At 45.4% G+C, this 17426-nt stretch overlaps 1 protein-coding gene across 3 annotated transcripts in view; it reads right to left on the bottom strand.

Moving 5' to 3' along the window:
• The window catches only part of col16a1 (collagen, type XVI, alpha 1), a 72034-nt gene that overhangs the window by 33486 nt on the left and 21122 nt on the right, over positions 1–17426 (bottom strand). For 2 of the 3 annotated variants that reach the window (XM_023832053.2, XM_023832056.2), the window contains exons 8-23: positions 15434–15523; positions 9801–9827; positions 7510–7542; positions 6172–6234; positions 5750–5785; positions 5272–5316; positions 5086–5124; positions 4849–4911; positions 4192–4236; positions 3680–3766; positions 2878–2916; positions 2675–2719; positions 2498–2533; positions 1877–1999; positions 1192–1218; positions 889–924 (exon numbers count right to left, since the gene is read on the bottom strand). In XM_023832053.2, coding sequence (XP_023687821.2) covers positions 889–924; positions 1192–1218; positions 1877–1999; positions 2498–2533; positions 2675–2719; positions 2878–2916; positions 3680–3766; positions 4192–4236; positions 4849–4911; positions 5086–5124; positions 5272–5316; positions 5750–5785; positions 6172–6234; positions 7510–7542; positions 9801–9827; positions 15434–15523 — 834 coding nt within the window. The remainder of the gene's footprint in view (positions 1–888; positions 925–1191; positions 1219–1876; positions 2000–2497; positions 2534–2674; positions 2720–2877; positions 2917–3679; positions 3767–4191; positions 4237–4848; positions 4912–5085; positions 5125–5271; positions 5317–5749; positions 5786–6171; positions 6235–7509; positions 7543–9800; positions 9828–15433; positions 15524–17426) is intronic. The other variant, XM_023832057.2, reaches the window with a different exon arrangement.

The raw sequence follows: 17426 nt of genomic DNA, 5'->3' as shown, positions 1-17426 counted from the left end.
TGTAGTGGGTATAGACTGAGAAGTATACACTACAGAGAGTGTAGTGGGTATAGACTGAGAAGCATATACTACAGAGAGTGTAGTGGGTATAGACTGAGAAGTACAGTATACACTACAGAGAGTGTAGTGGGTATAGACTGAGAAGTATACACTACAGAGAGTGTAGTGGGTATAGACTGAGAAGCATACACTACAGAGAGTGTAGAGGGCATAGACTAAGCAGTATTCACTACAGAGAGTAATAATAATCGATACTTTATTGATCCTCATGGGGAAATTGTATTTACACCTCCCTCAACTTGTTCTTTTTTGTAGAGTAAGTTGTCTGCAAAGGGCAGCCACCCATAGTGGCGGCCAGGGAGCTGGGGGTTAAGGGCCTTGCTCAAGGACCCGCAGACGTGCTCTGAGGCTGGGTTTGAACTGGTGAACTTCTGCTTACAGGCACACAGGTGCAGCCCACTGAGCCACACACTGCCCCAGTGTACTGAGAAGTATGAACTACTGTAAATATACTGTAGATATACTATATACTACCTGTAGAGTGAATACTACAGAGACTGTAGAGGGCATAGACTGAGAGGTATACACTACAGAGACTGTAGAGGGTATAGACTGAGAAGTGAATACTACAGAGACTGTAGATGGCATAGACTGAGAGGTATACACTACAGAGAGCGTAGAGGGTATAGACTGAGAAAGGAGCACTACACCAATTGAACAGGGTGTGAGGAATAGAGAAGTCAAGGCCAGATAATATATCGGCTCATACTAGAAAAATCTGAGCACTCTCAACAAGATTGTTTTTATCTGAAACCATTAATATGACCATGCTCTGCATGGGTGCTTCAGCACATATTCGTATATTTAATTGCTGAGGGATCCACTCACTTTTTCACCTTTGACTCCACTTGACCCATGTTCTCCCTGTGAATTTTTAAAAAGGTTAACCATAACAATCAGTGATAATTACTGTATGCTCTAGCTGTCAGCACCACAGTACTGGAGCACAGAAAATTAGAGATGGAGGTTCACGTATGTAAACGAACTATAATCCAAATCCGAATGTGACGTTGACCTACGATATTATACGGGATGTACTTCCAGGTCCTGTTTGCTACATGATGTCCCAAAAATGCATACATACTTGCCCACAAAGACCAATGATGTGCTTGGAGAAAAGTTGCCCCGTACCTTCTTGCCTGGTTTTCCATCCAAGCCCTTGAGGAGAGACAAGCAGTGGTTGCATCAAAACAAGCAGTTGCGCTCAGGATAGATTAGCGTTCATTTCCAGACGTAGGCACCCCACCTCCCACCCACCTCAGCCTCTGAAACTAGGTATGATGGATGGAGTCTGGCATTATTGGAAATCGTTATGGGAAAAAGCACACAGGCTTTTATGGAGTGCATCTGTCTCACTCCACAGAATTTATTCCGTGCACAAAGGGAAGCGTAGTGATAGCGAACGGCTAAAATGACAGTGGAGCGAAATGCACGGATTATGCCGTGAAGATTTCATTTCGGCTCTTTCCAGAAACTGCTGATTGTGACGGAGGGAAAGAAAATGGCTCTTTGCTTAATGCCAGATATCTTCTGGCTCATTTTATTCCCTCTGCGAAGGACGATAGCAGTCTTTTAGTTACAGTATTGAGGAATGGGACCAGACAGGTTTAGTGGCACAGAGACAGGGAAACAGAAGTTCACTTTACATAGTTGACGGTCCCGGAATTCAACACGAGTGCTGTGTTTCGGATTTTCAGAAAAGTCATAAAATGCTTCCATTTCCCTCAGCCCTGAAATGGTATCTAATAGCGGCAACTATTCCTCAGACTCCAGAAAAACATTCTGATTTAACGAAAAATGATGGCTCTCTCCTTACCCGTGGGCCTGGTTCCCCTGTTCCTGGAGTTCCTGGTTCTCCTTTGAGCCCTGGCTTTCCATGCAGGGCCACAGTATTGACCATGTCCTCAGACAGAGTGGGGCAGAGCTCACAGGGCTCCCCCTGCAGGAGACACACGGACATACTCACACACGGACACATGGATCTGCACACAAGAGTGCTTCTGTTTAATTTAAGCAGAGGCAATGCAACAGCATTTTTAGGTGTTCCTGGGTGCTGAGCAGCAGTCTGAACTACCCAGCACAGCTGACAGACATCTGCACTTGGAAGCACCCTTTCTGTTTCTCAACGACACTCCCAGGCCTGCAAAGCTCTGTAGTCCCAAGTTTTCCACTGTTGGCCCATTATATGCACCCCCCCCCCCCCCATTTATCTGCTATAATAGTTAACCACGGAACATGGAAATACTCAGGGACAGAAGAAGACAAAGTACATTACAGACTCCATCCCTGTTACGGCTGTGCGGGAGGGAGAGAGAGAGAGAGAGAGAGAGAGAGAGAGGGAGGCTGTGGGTGTCCCTGTGCCCACAGGAACCTGAGTCAGGGCCCAAACCCCCTCTGGCCACAGCTGGCCGTGTGTGACATCACAGGCGTGACTCACCTTCTCTCCCTTCCCCCCCCCAGGGCCTCTGGGACCCTGTGAACAGAGAAGCCAGTTAAAGGAACTGAACTGCCAGTCTATAAACTAATTTCAGACACAGACATGTTGATGATGATGATGATGATGAAGGAGATCAAGGAGGCAAAAGTAGTTCATGAACAAGCTCTGCCAACCTACAGGATCACCAGGTTCGCCATCTCTCCCAGGCAGCCCGGAATTTCCCTGAAAAGATCAGATACCGGTCAGGAAACACTATTAACCGAAAAAAAATTGGTAATGTTCCATTTTACTCTATAATTCTGTAAGACTGGCATTTTTTTTACGACTGACAGTACAACAGAAGTGTCCAGCGAAAAGGCTCGACTCTCACGCTCGCTCACCTTGTCTCCTTTGGATCCAGGAGGCCCACCAGGACTGCCCTGTAAGGCGACAGCGCCGCCATTGTTAAAGCATGGACGTATGAGAGGGTGACTCACCGCTGCCCCCCGCCTGTAGTGTACAACCGCGCATTTTCCTGGCCACACTATAAGGAGTGCAGCCCTGAAGAGGCTCGGCGACTGCCAAACACACTCATTAAAGGGCTTTCGGCACGCCGATTCAGTCCTCTACCAGCAATGAAAAGCGTGCTGAGTGAAGTTCAGCTGAGAACCTTAAACCTGTAAAAGCCAAGAAAGAACTCTCCAGAAGCAAGGTGTCTATGGTGAGGACAAGTGAGGAATCTTACAGAGAGCAGTTTAATTAAGTGCAATGAGGCGAACCATTAGACCCTTGGATTCCACTACGATGCGTGTTCGTGGTACAGAAGCTTCTGAGAACAAATCGCTGCTGGACTTCATCATTTTCCTTTTTGCCTTCATATTTTTTGATAAGCAGCCACCCCACTGCCTGACAGGTACTGTAGCAGAAGACAAGCTATCTGCTGTCAATCAACTTGCTTTTTTCATAGTGCCATCAAGGGGAATTCTAGCATTTTTTTTAAGCAGGGGGAGGGGGGTATACGGGGGACCACCATTCTTACAGGGGACCTAACCTTATCATGAGCCAATAATATGTTTTGAATTGATAACTGACAGGGGTGGAGACACTCCAGGGGCCAATCAGCTTTCAGCTGGGGTGAATGGCCCTGTGGCCCCGCCCCTGAGTGCCATGTAAAGCAGAAGGACGTTTCTCTGTCCTACTCACAGGTGGACCAGGCTTCCCGATGCTGGGCGGACCAGGGGGGCCCGGTTCCCCTGCCATTCCCTCCGGACCAACTTCACCAGTACGACCCTGCAGGTGATACAGCTGATCACTAAGGGGCTTCACAGCAACTCACTCGTTCCAGTCTCTCACTGGTCTCTTAGTTATACATTAGTCACAGTCGCACACTCACTTCCCTTACTAATTTAAAGTATTAGGTCACTGACCCCTCCCAAGACACCTGAATGATAGTGATACTTGTAAACAATAATTAATCCCAGTGGCAAAGTGAATAACTGGATAAAGTAACTGAAGGCAACATGTTATGTCCTTATATGTATTATAGAATAATGCATATGATAATTTTGCTGTAGTTTCATGCGCAGCGCTAGTTAACAAGACTAAAGGGTAAAATCATGAATAAACCACGGCATGTCCAGACAGTTTTAAAGTAAACGTGCTTGAAAATGGTTTGGATTCGGCTCTGGCCTGATGTCGACGTGCTCCGCTCTCACCTTCTGCCCCTTGGGTCCGACGACACATATGGAACCAGCTCGACCCTAGAAGGAATCGGACAGGTGTGAGCGATGTCTGACGGTGCGCGCAGCACCGGGCGAGCTGCCTCCGATCACGGAGGAGATTCACTGCAGCCAGGAGCCGTCCTCACTGTAAGTGTCAACCCCGGGAAAGCGGCTCCTGCGAGCTTCCGGGTGACTGGAAGCGTTTAATGGCCAGACTTGGTAGAGGTTCCACCCAACAAGTTCAAAAAGACAGATCAAACATCACTCCGGCCCTGTCAGGGACCGGAAAAGTGCACAGATACCGACACGGCGCCGGGTGGAAGTGCGTTATCACTTTCATTTGCACTCCTGCAAGCCTTTGTATAATCCCAGGCGGTGAGGGGAGATTAAAGGCCTTAAATCTGCTTTAATTACATGTCTCCCTTCCATTTAAGACCATGACTGGCGCAGTATTGATTTCCGGTGCTTTGTTAGTCTTAATCCATATGGCCTTAGGTGAAATCAACACCACCAGAGATAAACAGGAAGGCGAACAGTACAAGGTAGCCGGCTTGGTGACATCATGCCCCGTTCTTTATCGGTAAAATATCAGCAGGCCGCTTATCAGCAGAACTTACTAATGCCTTGTGTCATGGATATCCTTTTACTCACATCTTTACCGGGAGTTCCAGGTAGGCCCAGACCACCGAGTTCGCCTTTCTGACCTTTATCCCCCTGTACAGAGTGTCAGCGAGAGATACAGAGAGAGAGGGTGGGGGCGGGGGGGGGGGGGGGACTTGGCTCAGCTGGCTGAATTCAATCAATAGACCGACCTTGGAGTTGGTCAGTCTCCACATCTGAATTCAGTCTTTTCTCAGACAGAAAAAAGCAGATATCTTTAGTCCTCACCTTCATCCCAGCCGTATTCTCCCAGTTGCCAGGCCAGCCCTAAAATGGAAAGTGAAACCTTTTTTTTTTAAAATGACCAATCGATAAGCATGGAGTCTGTTTTGAGGCTTATGCCTCCGAGGATGTTGAGTCATGATGCTGAGCAGGGAGGGAATGTGGCTCCGGTCAGCTGAAGCCGGTACTCACTGACTCTCCCTTCTGTCCTTTCTCTCCTTTGGGCCCATCTGCACACTGAAACACAGACAGGCTTTAGACTGCAGACACCCCTCCCCCACCCAAGGCTACCCCCTACACTCATTAATGACCACAGTCATCTCTGATTTGGACTCTCAGCCCTCAACAATTTCCCGACAATTGGCCTTTGGAAGTTTTCACAGTACTGTTCCAGGAAGCCTTATAGTGTTTCATTAAGCCAGCATTTCGCTGAATGGGACCGTGGAAGAACATATATCTGCGATTATTCCGGGAGCAAGTCTCCCTACACCACACACTCCTCTTCTTCACATAGTCACTCCTGATCCTACATTGTCCAAGCATTCAGTGACCATGACAAACACAGACAAAGTCTATATGTATAGCATCTTCTGAAGATACTTCCCATACATCACTCCCACCACTACATGATTTTCACTTGATGGATGCAGCGTCGGTGGAGTTTACTCACAGACCCAGGGCTTCCAGAACCAGTGCAATCCAAACCCTGAAATGTCAAAATGTTCATGGTTTACTTTTGGCATCCTGGCATCTTCCCAGGCTAAAGCGCTGAAAGAAGTTACACTTTCAGCAACAGAAGTTTGTTAGTCACATCAGTGATGTGTGACTCCTTCATTTAACTTCAGAAACTACACTACATATTGCCCAGCTTCCACTTCTTTTATGGGACTTCCTAAGTCTTCCGCAGGCAGGTTAAAAACAGCGGGCCAGCTTGTTAAGATAATCAAAGACATCAGCTCACCAAATAAACATTGTTTATGGGAACGGCATGCAAGCTGCTGCACCCACTCGGCCCCCTGGGAGTGGGATCACAGTGCATGCTGGGATAGGACAGCTGGCACCTCAGCTGGGGGAGGGGGGCATACATCTTACCGGATCTCCCTTCTCGCCTTTGATGCCAGGATTTCCTAAGGAATTCAGCTCTCCTTGCTTGGTCTGAAACACAGTTACGGCATGATGGGTTCAGCTATATAGCACAGACACACACACACACGCAGTGCTGTTACAGCTGCCCTAATGCACTGGAACAAGAAATAGAAATTTTGCATCTTTAAATATTTCTGTATCCACCGATTTGCCTTTCAGTGATGTGATGACATCACAGTCTTTCTGCGTTACCAGGCGATCGCTGCACTCGGAGGTGAAGACAATCTCTGACTGAGAACAAAGCAGGTATTATTCAGCCCAGAATGGTGCTGCTTGTGTGTCCATGTGACTCTAACATCCAGTCAAAGGCCGTCATGAGCACTGGCACAAATCCAGCAGAATATTTTACCACCAGAGTGTAAAATCACAGAGGTTTTTTGCTTTTGGTAAATAATACATGTTTTTTTGTTTCGGGGGGGGGGGGGGGGGGCTGCCTCACCCAAACACATGCACTCTGATGACTTGCAGTTGCATGAATGTAAACAGACAATCTGCAGAGACGTTAAACACTGATGTTTGCGCAGGCTAAGTGTGCTATAAATGACTCAGTAAACCTCTGGCGGAGAGCTGTAAGGGTTCAGATCCTGGCACTGGGATTTTGGGTCCAGGTTCAACCAAGCCTGTTACATAATGCAGTACACGTAGCATGACTCAGCGAACGAGCTGTCATCCGGCGCATCAGCGAACATCTCAAGAATATCACGCTTCTCAGGTCCCCGCATCAGGGAGACAGGACACTGCAGCACTCTGTCCCATTTTTTCCATGTAATGATAGTTAAATGCTTTTATTTATACATGCACTTTACTGAAGAACTTTTTAGCACTTGTGCTCACAGGAACAGCACAACAACAACTGGCAAAATGTGTCCGGAACATCCAGTAAGTGCAATATCAAAGGATCGCATACTTTAAGAAAACAAAATAAAATCTATGAAAGCCCGCAGATGTCTATAGCACTTTTGTACTGACTGCTGTTGCTTTTCAGCTGCCAGATCTTTCCAAGGAGTCGGCGCAAAGAGAGCAGATCCCCAGAGCCATTTACAAACCCAGCACACCGGAGAAGCTTCTTAATTCCATTTACCATAAAGCCTTGCGAGAATATGAAAAATACGAGATGTATGTGTGGCTCATAGGAATTTTCGAAGTTTAGGGCAAGAAACCCTATTTGGTTCCAGGATGTATCTACCAAGATGCCTGATAGGCTGTTCTGTGACGCTTCCCCTTTAAATATGGAGGAGAGAAAATAGGCCCATGCTGAAAAATGGATGGCAGTGGCCTACTCACAAGTTCCTCGTTGAGCAGAACACAGCCAGAACACTGCAGGGGAGGGGGGAAGGGAGATGTGGAGGAGGGGGGGGGAGAAAGTTAAATGGATTAGTCCCCAGAATGGAATGCAGACTACTTTTCATTAGGAACCTGATAAGAATTAGCACATCCATACAGCACCTGGTTTGCTAACCCCAGTGCTCTCCAATCAGCTCGCAGCAACAGGTCAGCACATGCACACTGCACCAAGCTGCTTGCTTCAATAGGAGGCTGCTAGGGGCTGCCTGGCCCAGTTTAATCATAAATCACCTTATAATTCCTCATATTAACGCCTATTATAAAGCACGTCTCTACCAGAAAGCAAAGCAGACGCCAGGCAGCGTCTCACCTTCATGCTAACATCTCAGCGCGCGCATTTAGCCTTCGGCCGCCCGCTGGACGACGCCTTTGCGTGGTGTGGCCAGCGGGTGGCAGCAATGCTCAAGTTGGGGAGCGTGCTAGCTGGAAGGGAGGGCAAGGTGCGCGAGGTGGAATGCAAATGGGGTTCCGCCGTCATGCAGCCCCTTCAGTGAGCAGCGTCTCTCTCTCTCTCTCTCTCTCGCTCCGCAGAGTGCGGGAGACAAAGATCAATGCCACCGGGCGGATCCCCACAGCACCGGGGCTTGAGCTGGGTGCAGCTGCACAGGGAGCCAGTGAGGAATTCAGAACCGCTTATAAATAGCTCACGTCGCAGCAGAAGAATGCAATTAAAAATAAAACCTACCACCCGACAACACAGCCCGGGCCCGGCAGACAGTTATCATATACAGATGTTTTGAGCTAATGGAAAAAAATAAAGGGAGAGAGGACTTGGAACCGAAGGGCCCCATCAGTGGCCAGCGCACGCTGCCTGCACACTGCCTGCACACTGCTTCCTGAGGCTTCAGCTCACGTTAAAACTTTCCTATAGAAACCAGGATTATAGATGAGACAGACATTTGCATGCATGCACACGCAAGGCTTTATGCGCTTCACATGAATGCAGCATGACTGCCGTTTATAAAAACAGACGCTGTTAATTCGCTTGGCTCTCTGTGCCAAATCCATTTCAACAAGCTCCCCTGATTTTCCTGGCTACCAGTAATATTCAGAGGGTAGACATGCTGGTACCCTGAAAGGGTGAAAAAGTTTAAGGCTATATATTTTATACACATACACACGCAGTTCTTCATGCGGTAGATAGTTCAGGTTCCTTGACAGCACAGTGGTCACTGAATCGCAACAGAGTTAATCCCGATTGTTTATTTTTGGTGACTACTCTCTGTATACACTTATGCCAAGTAAGCAAGAACCGGCTCTGTAAAATATATTTCACTTTAGGAGAAGACAGTGAAGGATTACCGTTAGGGTTCTGGAGTTGTACTAGTATAGGCAAGATTTTAAAATCTCAAGGAATTAAGCACACTGATCAATCTGTACTTGACCTTTACGCAAAAGACACAAAAGCACATCTGCCAAAAGACTCGAGCAGTGAATGTCGATACAGAACATTCAGCACAATTTTGTTGCACTCTAATATTCTATTACATTATATAAACATTCAGTTTGCTTTGTAGAGTCAAATGTATATTTGGTTTGTCCCCGAAGTTGCTTTAAAGGTATTTTTTACAGGTCCCCCAGCATCCTGTGAGGAGGAGGATATGAATATGCTATTGTGAGGAGAACCTTAACCAAAAAGATAGGGGCACAGAGAGGTGAAGACGAGTGAAATGAGAACGAAACGTCCCCTGTACTGCTGCAGTAAACCTAGGATCCTCAGACAGTCTCAAGGTGACAGAAGGGATTAGTTAAAATCTAAGTCAAAGTACAACTTCCGTATCCTTGAACCCTGAACTCTGTTCATGTAAATTTGTACTCCTTGCTAATACAGTGCATTCCCATCACATGCATTTAAAACAAGGGGGCATATTTATTTGAAAAACTTTAAGCTGGCCGAGGGCTTTTTTATTATTATTTTTTATTTTTTCCCCGCTGTGAGAAATATTGCAAACATGAAAGCATCTGAACAGGACAAGCAACTTTCGCAAGTAGAAGTGCCTGCTTGGTTTAAATAAGGGTGAGCGGCATTTATAATGCAAGCTTAACACGCTGCGGAGGTTAAGCAGCTGGAGGAGATGCCAGAACACCAGAGCAGCACTGCGGTGCGTGTTTGCGCCATCACAGAAGCAGAAAGTGAGGCATCGTACCAAACAGCTCCGTCCTTTGCATTAAAGATGCAGACGGTTTTTGGCTTTGCTTAGACGAGCACGTAATCATTGCCTGTTACTCACTTTGTCCGTCAGAGGTCCCAGAATTCCCTGAGGAATATAAGAGAGATGGGATTTGGTTACCTCAAGGCAGTCATTTTGGTTGAGCCATCATTAGGAATCTCGGTACATTTACGCTCCGCATTCTCCACAGTCTGAAAGTGCTGAGTCACTTCTGCACTACACTGAAACTTAAAAGGGAATAGAAAAGTCTACAGAAACATACAGCACAAGGTCACTGTCTCGGTAAATTCTCCTTGAGCTGACAAAGGCATGATCACAGTCACCGGTGGCACGCAAACAATCGCATGTTTGAAGTAGCAGATGCAACATCAATCATTTGTGCTGCTGCTAATTAAAATAATTTCTGTCTGAGAAGCATGCCAGACACGTGGCACATACAGTAAGGCTGACAGCCGGCAGTGTGGGCTTTTACTGAATGAAACACCTCATCTGTGACAGCATTACGGTATTGCAAAGCATTGCATCACCCCAAATGGGGGCGAGAACTAAGTTAAAAAATGAGCTGAGATAGTGGTGGAGAAGGGGACTAGGAGAGTGGAGCACATTGAGAGAAAAGGGAGTGAAACAGGCGTTTTGAATGACTATAGAAAAATAATATTGCCACGTTCACAGAGGGGAAGAGGGGAAAATAAAACAGAGAGAGACTAGGGAGAGGAGGGGGAATCCCTGAATGCAGTGTGTTAGGACAGGAAGCGAGGAAAAGCAGAGAGAGAGAAAGTACGCTGCAGACAACGGGTAAAAGAGCAGGGAGAAAAACATTAAGCAGGAGATGGAGTCTGAACTATAAGGTAAGTTATAGGGACTTGCAATTTACTGCTGTCTTGAATAAGCAGAGATTCAGGAAGGTAAGCTACTGAAATTCAGGGAAAAAGTGACTCAGCACCTGATTTCCATGCGTGCCCTGAGGTCCGACTGTGGAAGGTTTATGGTAGTACAGACCACAGAGACAGAGGCACCCCATATCTGAGCAGCAAGCCCCCCCTTTGCCTCTAACTTTATAATGTATATGCAAACTGATGCTGTCTTTCTTCTTTGGAATAAAAGGGTTTCAGTATTAACATTCGCTTGCGAGTAACATTTTATTACTCATATAAATCTGTAATTCGTCAGACAGTGTTATGATTATAAGGTTCTAGGTGTGATCGTGTTTTTAATCCCAACAATGACAACCTTGACCCCTACCCAGCCCTAACCTTAAATATAAGTAACCAAATAAAATACATCAAACATAATATATACATATATTTAGAGTTTTTTGACTGAAGTCGCAGATTATTATAAAACTGAATTTCCCCTCGTGGGGACTGAACAAATGGTCCCCACAATGTCAAAATAACAGGTTTTAATCACATTGTGGGGACACAATGTGAGAAAAATATCTGACCCACACACACACACACACAGACACAAACTTTCTCTCTACTTCACTGAGTCATTTTTGGAAACTAAGGTCATCTGTCTGCAGACTGTCCAGTGCTGGTTATATGAAAACAGATGGTATAGCCCATTAAACATGGATACAGAGCTTCTAAATTATGGGATAGTGTTATGATTTATCCATTATGGTGATTCAGCAATGAGAAAGATGAACTCAAATAAAACGATGGCCTATATTTGATATGTTTAAAAGGTTAAACAATTACAACAATGTTGACATTTCTTCCTGGGATGTTTAATCTGGCAGTTATGAAGGGTGTACATTTACATGTATGACAGCAACTCTGTAATGCTATCTGCAAAACTTCAGCTGTGATCCAGGGCTGACGAGGACTGAGCGAGAGAAGCCCGGCGAAGGCCTGGGGGTGGGATTGAGATTGAGGAGCTACGTGTCACTGTGAACTCAGGGCAAGACTTCTAGAAGAGATTAGGCCGAGGCTCACTCGAAAATTTACCGCACACAAACAACGTGGCATCTGGTCAGCTGCGCAGATCAGGAGGTCCGTTGCCATGGCGGCACACGAGGATGGGCGGGGAACAGGATGCCTACTGAGGCAGCTGGCGTTGAGGGGTGCTCAGGAAGCATAGGCAGATACTTATCAGTAAGGGTCCTTCTGAACATGTGAAATAGCACAGTGCTGGGTGAGATTATTTTAATACAATCGGGCTGCACAGCGGTAATAGGACATCTGACTCAACACTGGCAATATCCAGAATTCACCATTTGAGCTGGGAGATTTAGAAACACTTTAAAGGATCACTGCTGAATGCAACAAGATTAGTGGGCAAATGGAGATTTTCTGTGGCTCTTCCATTGTTCAGATGGCCCAAGGAAAAGTCATTAATAGTTTCCTGCGGGCTCTCTGAAGCATGGGGTGGGTTGGGGGTTGAGTTTTGAGCATTTCAACCAGGACTGAAGACGTAAATCCCACCTGGAGCACCCAGGGTCTTCAGGAACCAGAACACAGGTCTTTGGGTAACCTAAAAATAAATATGAAATCCACTTTTCTAGAAGGATTTGATTTATACTTTGAAAAGGGAAAAACTATTTTCATGGTAAAATAAAATTAAGTTTCTGCCAAGCAATACAATCTGACATCAATTTATCTGTCTAGTCTAGACTTCTCCAAAAACACCCTATCCATCCTGGCAACCAGATCTATTTCATATCTATTTTCAGATGAATAGCTTTTTGTTTATGTGGCCCTATATCTAACACACTTATAACCCTTATATGTTTGCATCTCCAAACCACCCCAGACACAAACACATTTCCCCATTTTAGCCATGGATAAAAATATTGCCAGCCATGCACATTTCCAGAAAATGGTTAAAAAAATAATAAAAAAGAAAGAAAAGGAAAAACTTTTTGTATCTACATAGATGTTTTTTTTATATGCAGTGGAACAGACATGGAACATAAAGCTAAGTCGCTTACTGGTACTAATGTTCTAGCACAATGGGCAAAAAAGTCCTAAACAGGCAAAACGTATTTAGATTTATAGCAGGTGATTCTAATGTGCGTGAAGGCAGAACTCACTTACGGCGAGTGCCTGCAGTTTAAATTTCACTCATTCCACCAGTCCGAAAAGGGAAAAGCACCGTTGGCCCCCATTTCTGCCATTGTTTGTACCGCAAGGAGCATGGAAAAGAGAAAGAGGACCACAGAGCTGTCTGAGGAGGACAGGCAGCAGATCGATGGATAATCTCTGGGATCCAGGTCCATCTGCAGAGGCCTTTCACTTCCTGTTTTCACCACATGTGATGCTGTGAAGAATCTGATCAAAGATTGCAGCAGAGGATTGTGGGAATGGAGGAGAAAGTGACGAACTGCCACAGAGATTCATGCTGACCTTTAGATGCAAGGCACAGTAGCTTCAACTTGTACCCTCCGTCGGTAACTGGATGAAAGTGGGTTATATCTAAGGGACCTGGGAGGACCCCAGTGTGCCATCTCTGCGTTTACAGAAAACAAAATGAAACCTGCGAGCCTTCAGAAGAACAGCATCCCCACAGTCAAACATGGAGGAGGTTCAGTGATGTTCTGTAGTTGCTTTGCTGCCTCTGGCACTCAGTGTCTTGAACGTGTGCAAGATATGGTAAAATCAGGAAAATACGGCGGCATTTCGGAGAGCACTGAGCAGCGTGGAATCAGAAATCCGGGCCTGCTTGGGTATCGCAGGTCCTCCGGCATAGCAATGATTCCAAAGACATTTCAGAAAGAACAGGGGAATGCTTAAAGACAAGATGCTGAACTGTTTTAAAGTGGTCAGCAAGGATTCTGGATCTAAATCCCTTAAAAACCTCTGGAACGACATAATAGAGCAGCAGGGAGAAAGCCACAATTCGGGGAGAAATCAGCCCAAAAATAATGGGTGAGGAGGTAGAGAGATGCAGGAAGCCCATCGATTCCTGGAGGAACCACCTGGCCACCGTTATTATGACCGAAGACCGAATATTACATCCAAGGCGTCAATAGTTTTTCACTGCGTTTTTTACATTTTTTGTCTTAGAAGAATATACTACTGTAAGTTCTTAATCAAAATGAAAGGTGCTGCAATATTAACAAAGAAATAAAGAATTGTGGAGACCAAATCGATTCAGCAATTTTAGCTTATTTTGAGGAAAATTTTTTAGCTATTTGCAAAATGTTCAAGGAGGGTAATGTGATTGGCTGCACATGTGCTAGATGACGCACAATAAAGTGATACAATTAAAGCTTTAGAAACGTAGACTGTACATGCTTCTTAGCTAGACGGGCACTGTTATGAAGTTAAGAATTACTTGGAGAAAATATATTCCTACAACTTCTCAACCCATCCAACCATCCATCCATGAACCATACTTACAGTAGGCATAATGCTCAGTACTTTGACAGACAGACTTAGACATACACACATACACACACACACACACACACATGTTTTTTGGCTGTAGAAGTGCCAGAGCATCAAAAGTCATTTAACGGCTGAACCGCCTGAACCACTTGAGTGTGGCCGTGTGGAATATAACATGCCAAGCAACACAGAGACAAATTTGTGATTTTTGGTGGTTCAAGAAATAAGAGTAACAATGTATGAGGTTCCTGAATGAACTCCATGGTACGGCGCGGCTGCGAATTGCACTGCTGCCATTGATGCCAACTTGGTACAAAAATGCGAAATAAGCCGCTAAACTTCCTAAATGATCTTCCGCTTGGACAAATATCAAAATCTGCATGTATTTAGATACTTTTTAGGTAGTTTTTTTTTTACATACAGCACAACACTTGGCTATGAAATAGTATACTTTACATGTACTGGCCTATAAATGGATTCGGTCAGTTCTTTCCAAAGATGTTAGTTAAAAAAACATTATATATTTAAGAACATAAGAACTATACAAACGAGAGGAGGCCATTCGGCCCATCGAGCTCGCTTGGGGAGAACTTGACTAATAGCTCATTTCTTGCACATTTTTGGTCTTTGCAATTTTATTTCATCAAAAAGATATTTTGATTGGAGCGGAAAAGTGATGTTATTGTCCTGTTTGTTTTTAGTGCAAAAATATTGCATTTTCCTTTTATAGACCCCTGAATATTTTAGATAAAATGAAAAGGGGGTAAATGCAAATCCCCATCCCTTTATTTTGGGGGGGGGCTGTCTTCCAAAAATATAGTATTTATACACAAAGCCAAAGATTTATAACAAGCGTGTGCTGACACACAAACTTATACTCACACATATATATTGTGAGATATGCTTCGCTGAAACTCATTTCCAATGCACACACACCCATACATTTACACAGACAGCCTTGCAGGGTTAGCTGGCTGTGAAACCTTCCGGTGACAATCAGCCGATGAGACTCCCACTGCAGGCACCAGTTGCCCAGTAGGACGTGCGCTTTCGGGCTGGGACCCCCTGTAAATCCTGGTAGGTGGTGCATCCTTTGTTTTATGCTCTACATCAGTGTCTTGTGACTCTCTTCTCCAAAGGTCTATGAATCTCTTCCCGCCTTCATTGCCCTATTTACTGCCTTTTCCCTAAATGCCGTTCGGCCGTGAGAGAGTGATTATTTCTTCACGGTGTGCGTGCTGAGATACATATGAGGCACAGCAGCTATAGGGTGATGTTTTATAAATAGCGGCCTGCTTACCCACCCGAGTGTAGGTTAGGTGCCTGAGCTGACACTCAGGTTCACGATGACATAATTACCTGCCCGTCGGGGGTTGTCAGCTGCTCCAGCAGGTTGCCTTGAGGGCTCGTCTCTGCGGCACGCCGGCTTTTCGGAGCATCCGGTGGGCACTGGGGAGAAGCGGGAAAGGGGTGTCAGCACATCCCAACAGCCAGATCCGATAACCTCGCGGCACAGGAAGTGAGTAGGGGCCCAGAGTGTGGGCCTTGGGAAGTTACTGTAGGGGGAGATCCCCTGACGGGAAAGGTACACCTGTTTATCTAATATTTAGGAAATGTATATAGACGTTAGTGATACTTTCCTCCCAAACTTTCTCGGGGCGACACAGATCTGCCATGGGGGCTGCAGGTTTGCATATTGTTTCCAACCTGTTTAGTTGATTAAACCATGACAGTGACAGAGAATATCATGGCCTGAATTTTGCAAATAGTATTCAAGGATCAGTGGCCCAAGTAAGCAGATTTATATCTGGAACTATTATGTGAGGGTAATTCCTATCCAAACGATAATTTTGCCCAAGCAGTTGAATTCTGAGATACAACAGATACCCGCAGATATACAGCACTGCGCAGAAGAAAATGAGGAAAATGGTTAAGGCTATTTATCTGGGTAATAAGTGTATATTTGCTCTGGAAAAAAAAAACACATAGTAACATTAGGATATATGCAAATTAGCAGCAACATAATAAAAAATAAACACAATTTTGTTCTGTCCTCCACAAAGTTACTGATACCCTATTGGATGGCTAGATGAGCATCGCTTCAGTTCCCAAACCTCTCCCGCCATTCCATGCATTCATTACATTTTACAACCAGCTCACTTAATTAATTAATTAATTAATTAATTAATAGTAAAACACCAGTGAGGTATTAATTAGCTAAGGTGTGCTAGTGGTCAGGTAAAAATGTGTGGGTGCACTGGACGGTCGCTGCAGATACTGGGGAGACATTAGGAGAGGTTTTGAGGTGGATATGCTGACATACTTTGACAGACATAATATGGTAATTTTACACCAACATGAACATTATTTAAACATCACCAAAAATCATTTTCTTTGCCTGCCTACGACTTTTGCACAGTACTGTAAATCTAACCCCCCCCCATATGGCGTGACTGGAAGCCACTGGAAGCCTTGTGATGCGGGGTGGGGGGGGGGGTGACAGCAGAGGTTTAAGTGTCCAGCAGTGTCTGGCAACACCTGACACATGTAGTGTGCCGCTGGTACCCTTTCCGGACTGGGACCCGGGACCCGGCTCGGCATCGTGGCCGAGTTCTATTGTGTTTTGAGCAACGACTCCAGGTGAGCAGGGAGCTGATGATGGGTGTTCCGTCAGCGTGGGGCACATGCAGCTCGTTTGCGCATTAGGGCTTCTCGTTAACTTCCTGACGCTCCAGGCGCAGGGAGCCTAGGTGCCGGGATACCTCCACACCCCTCAACCCGCTGCTGAGACTTGCCCCCTTTAGGCTCTACACACGTAAATTATTATAAAGCCACAAGCAAAGACAAATGCTCAGGATGCACATACACACACGCACACACACACACACACACGCACGCACGCACATGTAGGGTATACATATCCTTATGGGGACCGCTCATTCATTTCAATGGGAAAAATGCTAATGCTAACTATGACAACCTTAACCCCCACCCTGCCCTAACCATAACCATACGTAACCAAACAAAATACAAAAGTTTTTGCATTTTTAGTTTTTTCATAGCAGTCACCAATTTTTATAATAGGGGGAAAAAAACAGATATTTATCGCGTTATGGGGACATTGTGTCCCCATAAGGATAGGTATACCCGCTCGCACGCACGTACACACACACACACACACACACACAGACCCCCATCTCATCCGACATCTCATCCCACACTCTCCTAGCATATTTTCCTCTGCATTTATTTTTGGATTCCCCTCCTTCGCTCACAAACACTCGAGATCAAACGCAGCTCAGCACAGAGGTCTGACACAAGTCGTCTCTGCTTTAAGGTGAAATAAATAAAT

This window comes from Paramormyrops kingsleyae, chromosome 23 (assembly GCF_048594095.1).
Source record: "Paramormyrops kingsleyae isolate MSU_618 chromosome 23, PKINGS_0.4, whole genome shotgun sequence".
In the NCBI taxonomy this organism is placed as follows: Eukaryota; Metazoa; Chordata; class Actinopteri; order Osteoglossiformes; family Mormyridae; genus Paramormyrops; species Paramormyrops kingsleyae.
This window is presented reverse-complemented; position numbering and strand designations above follow the sequence as displayed.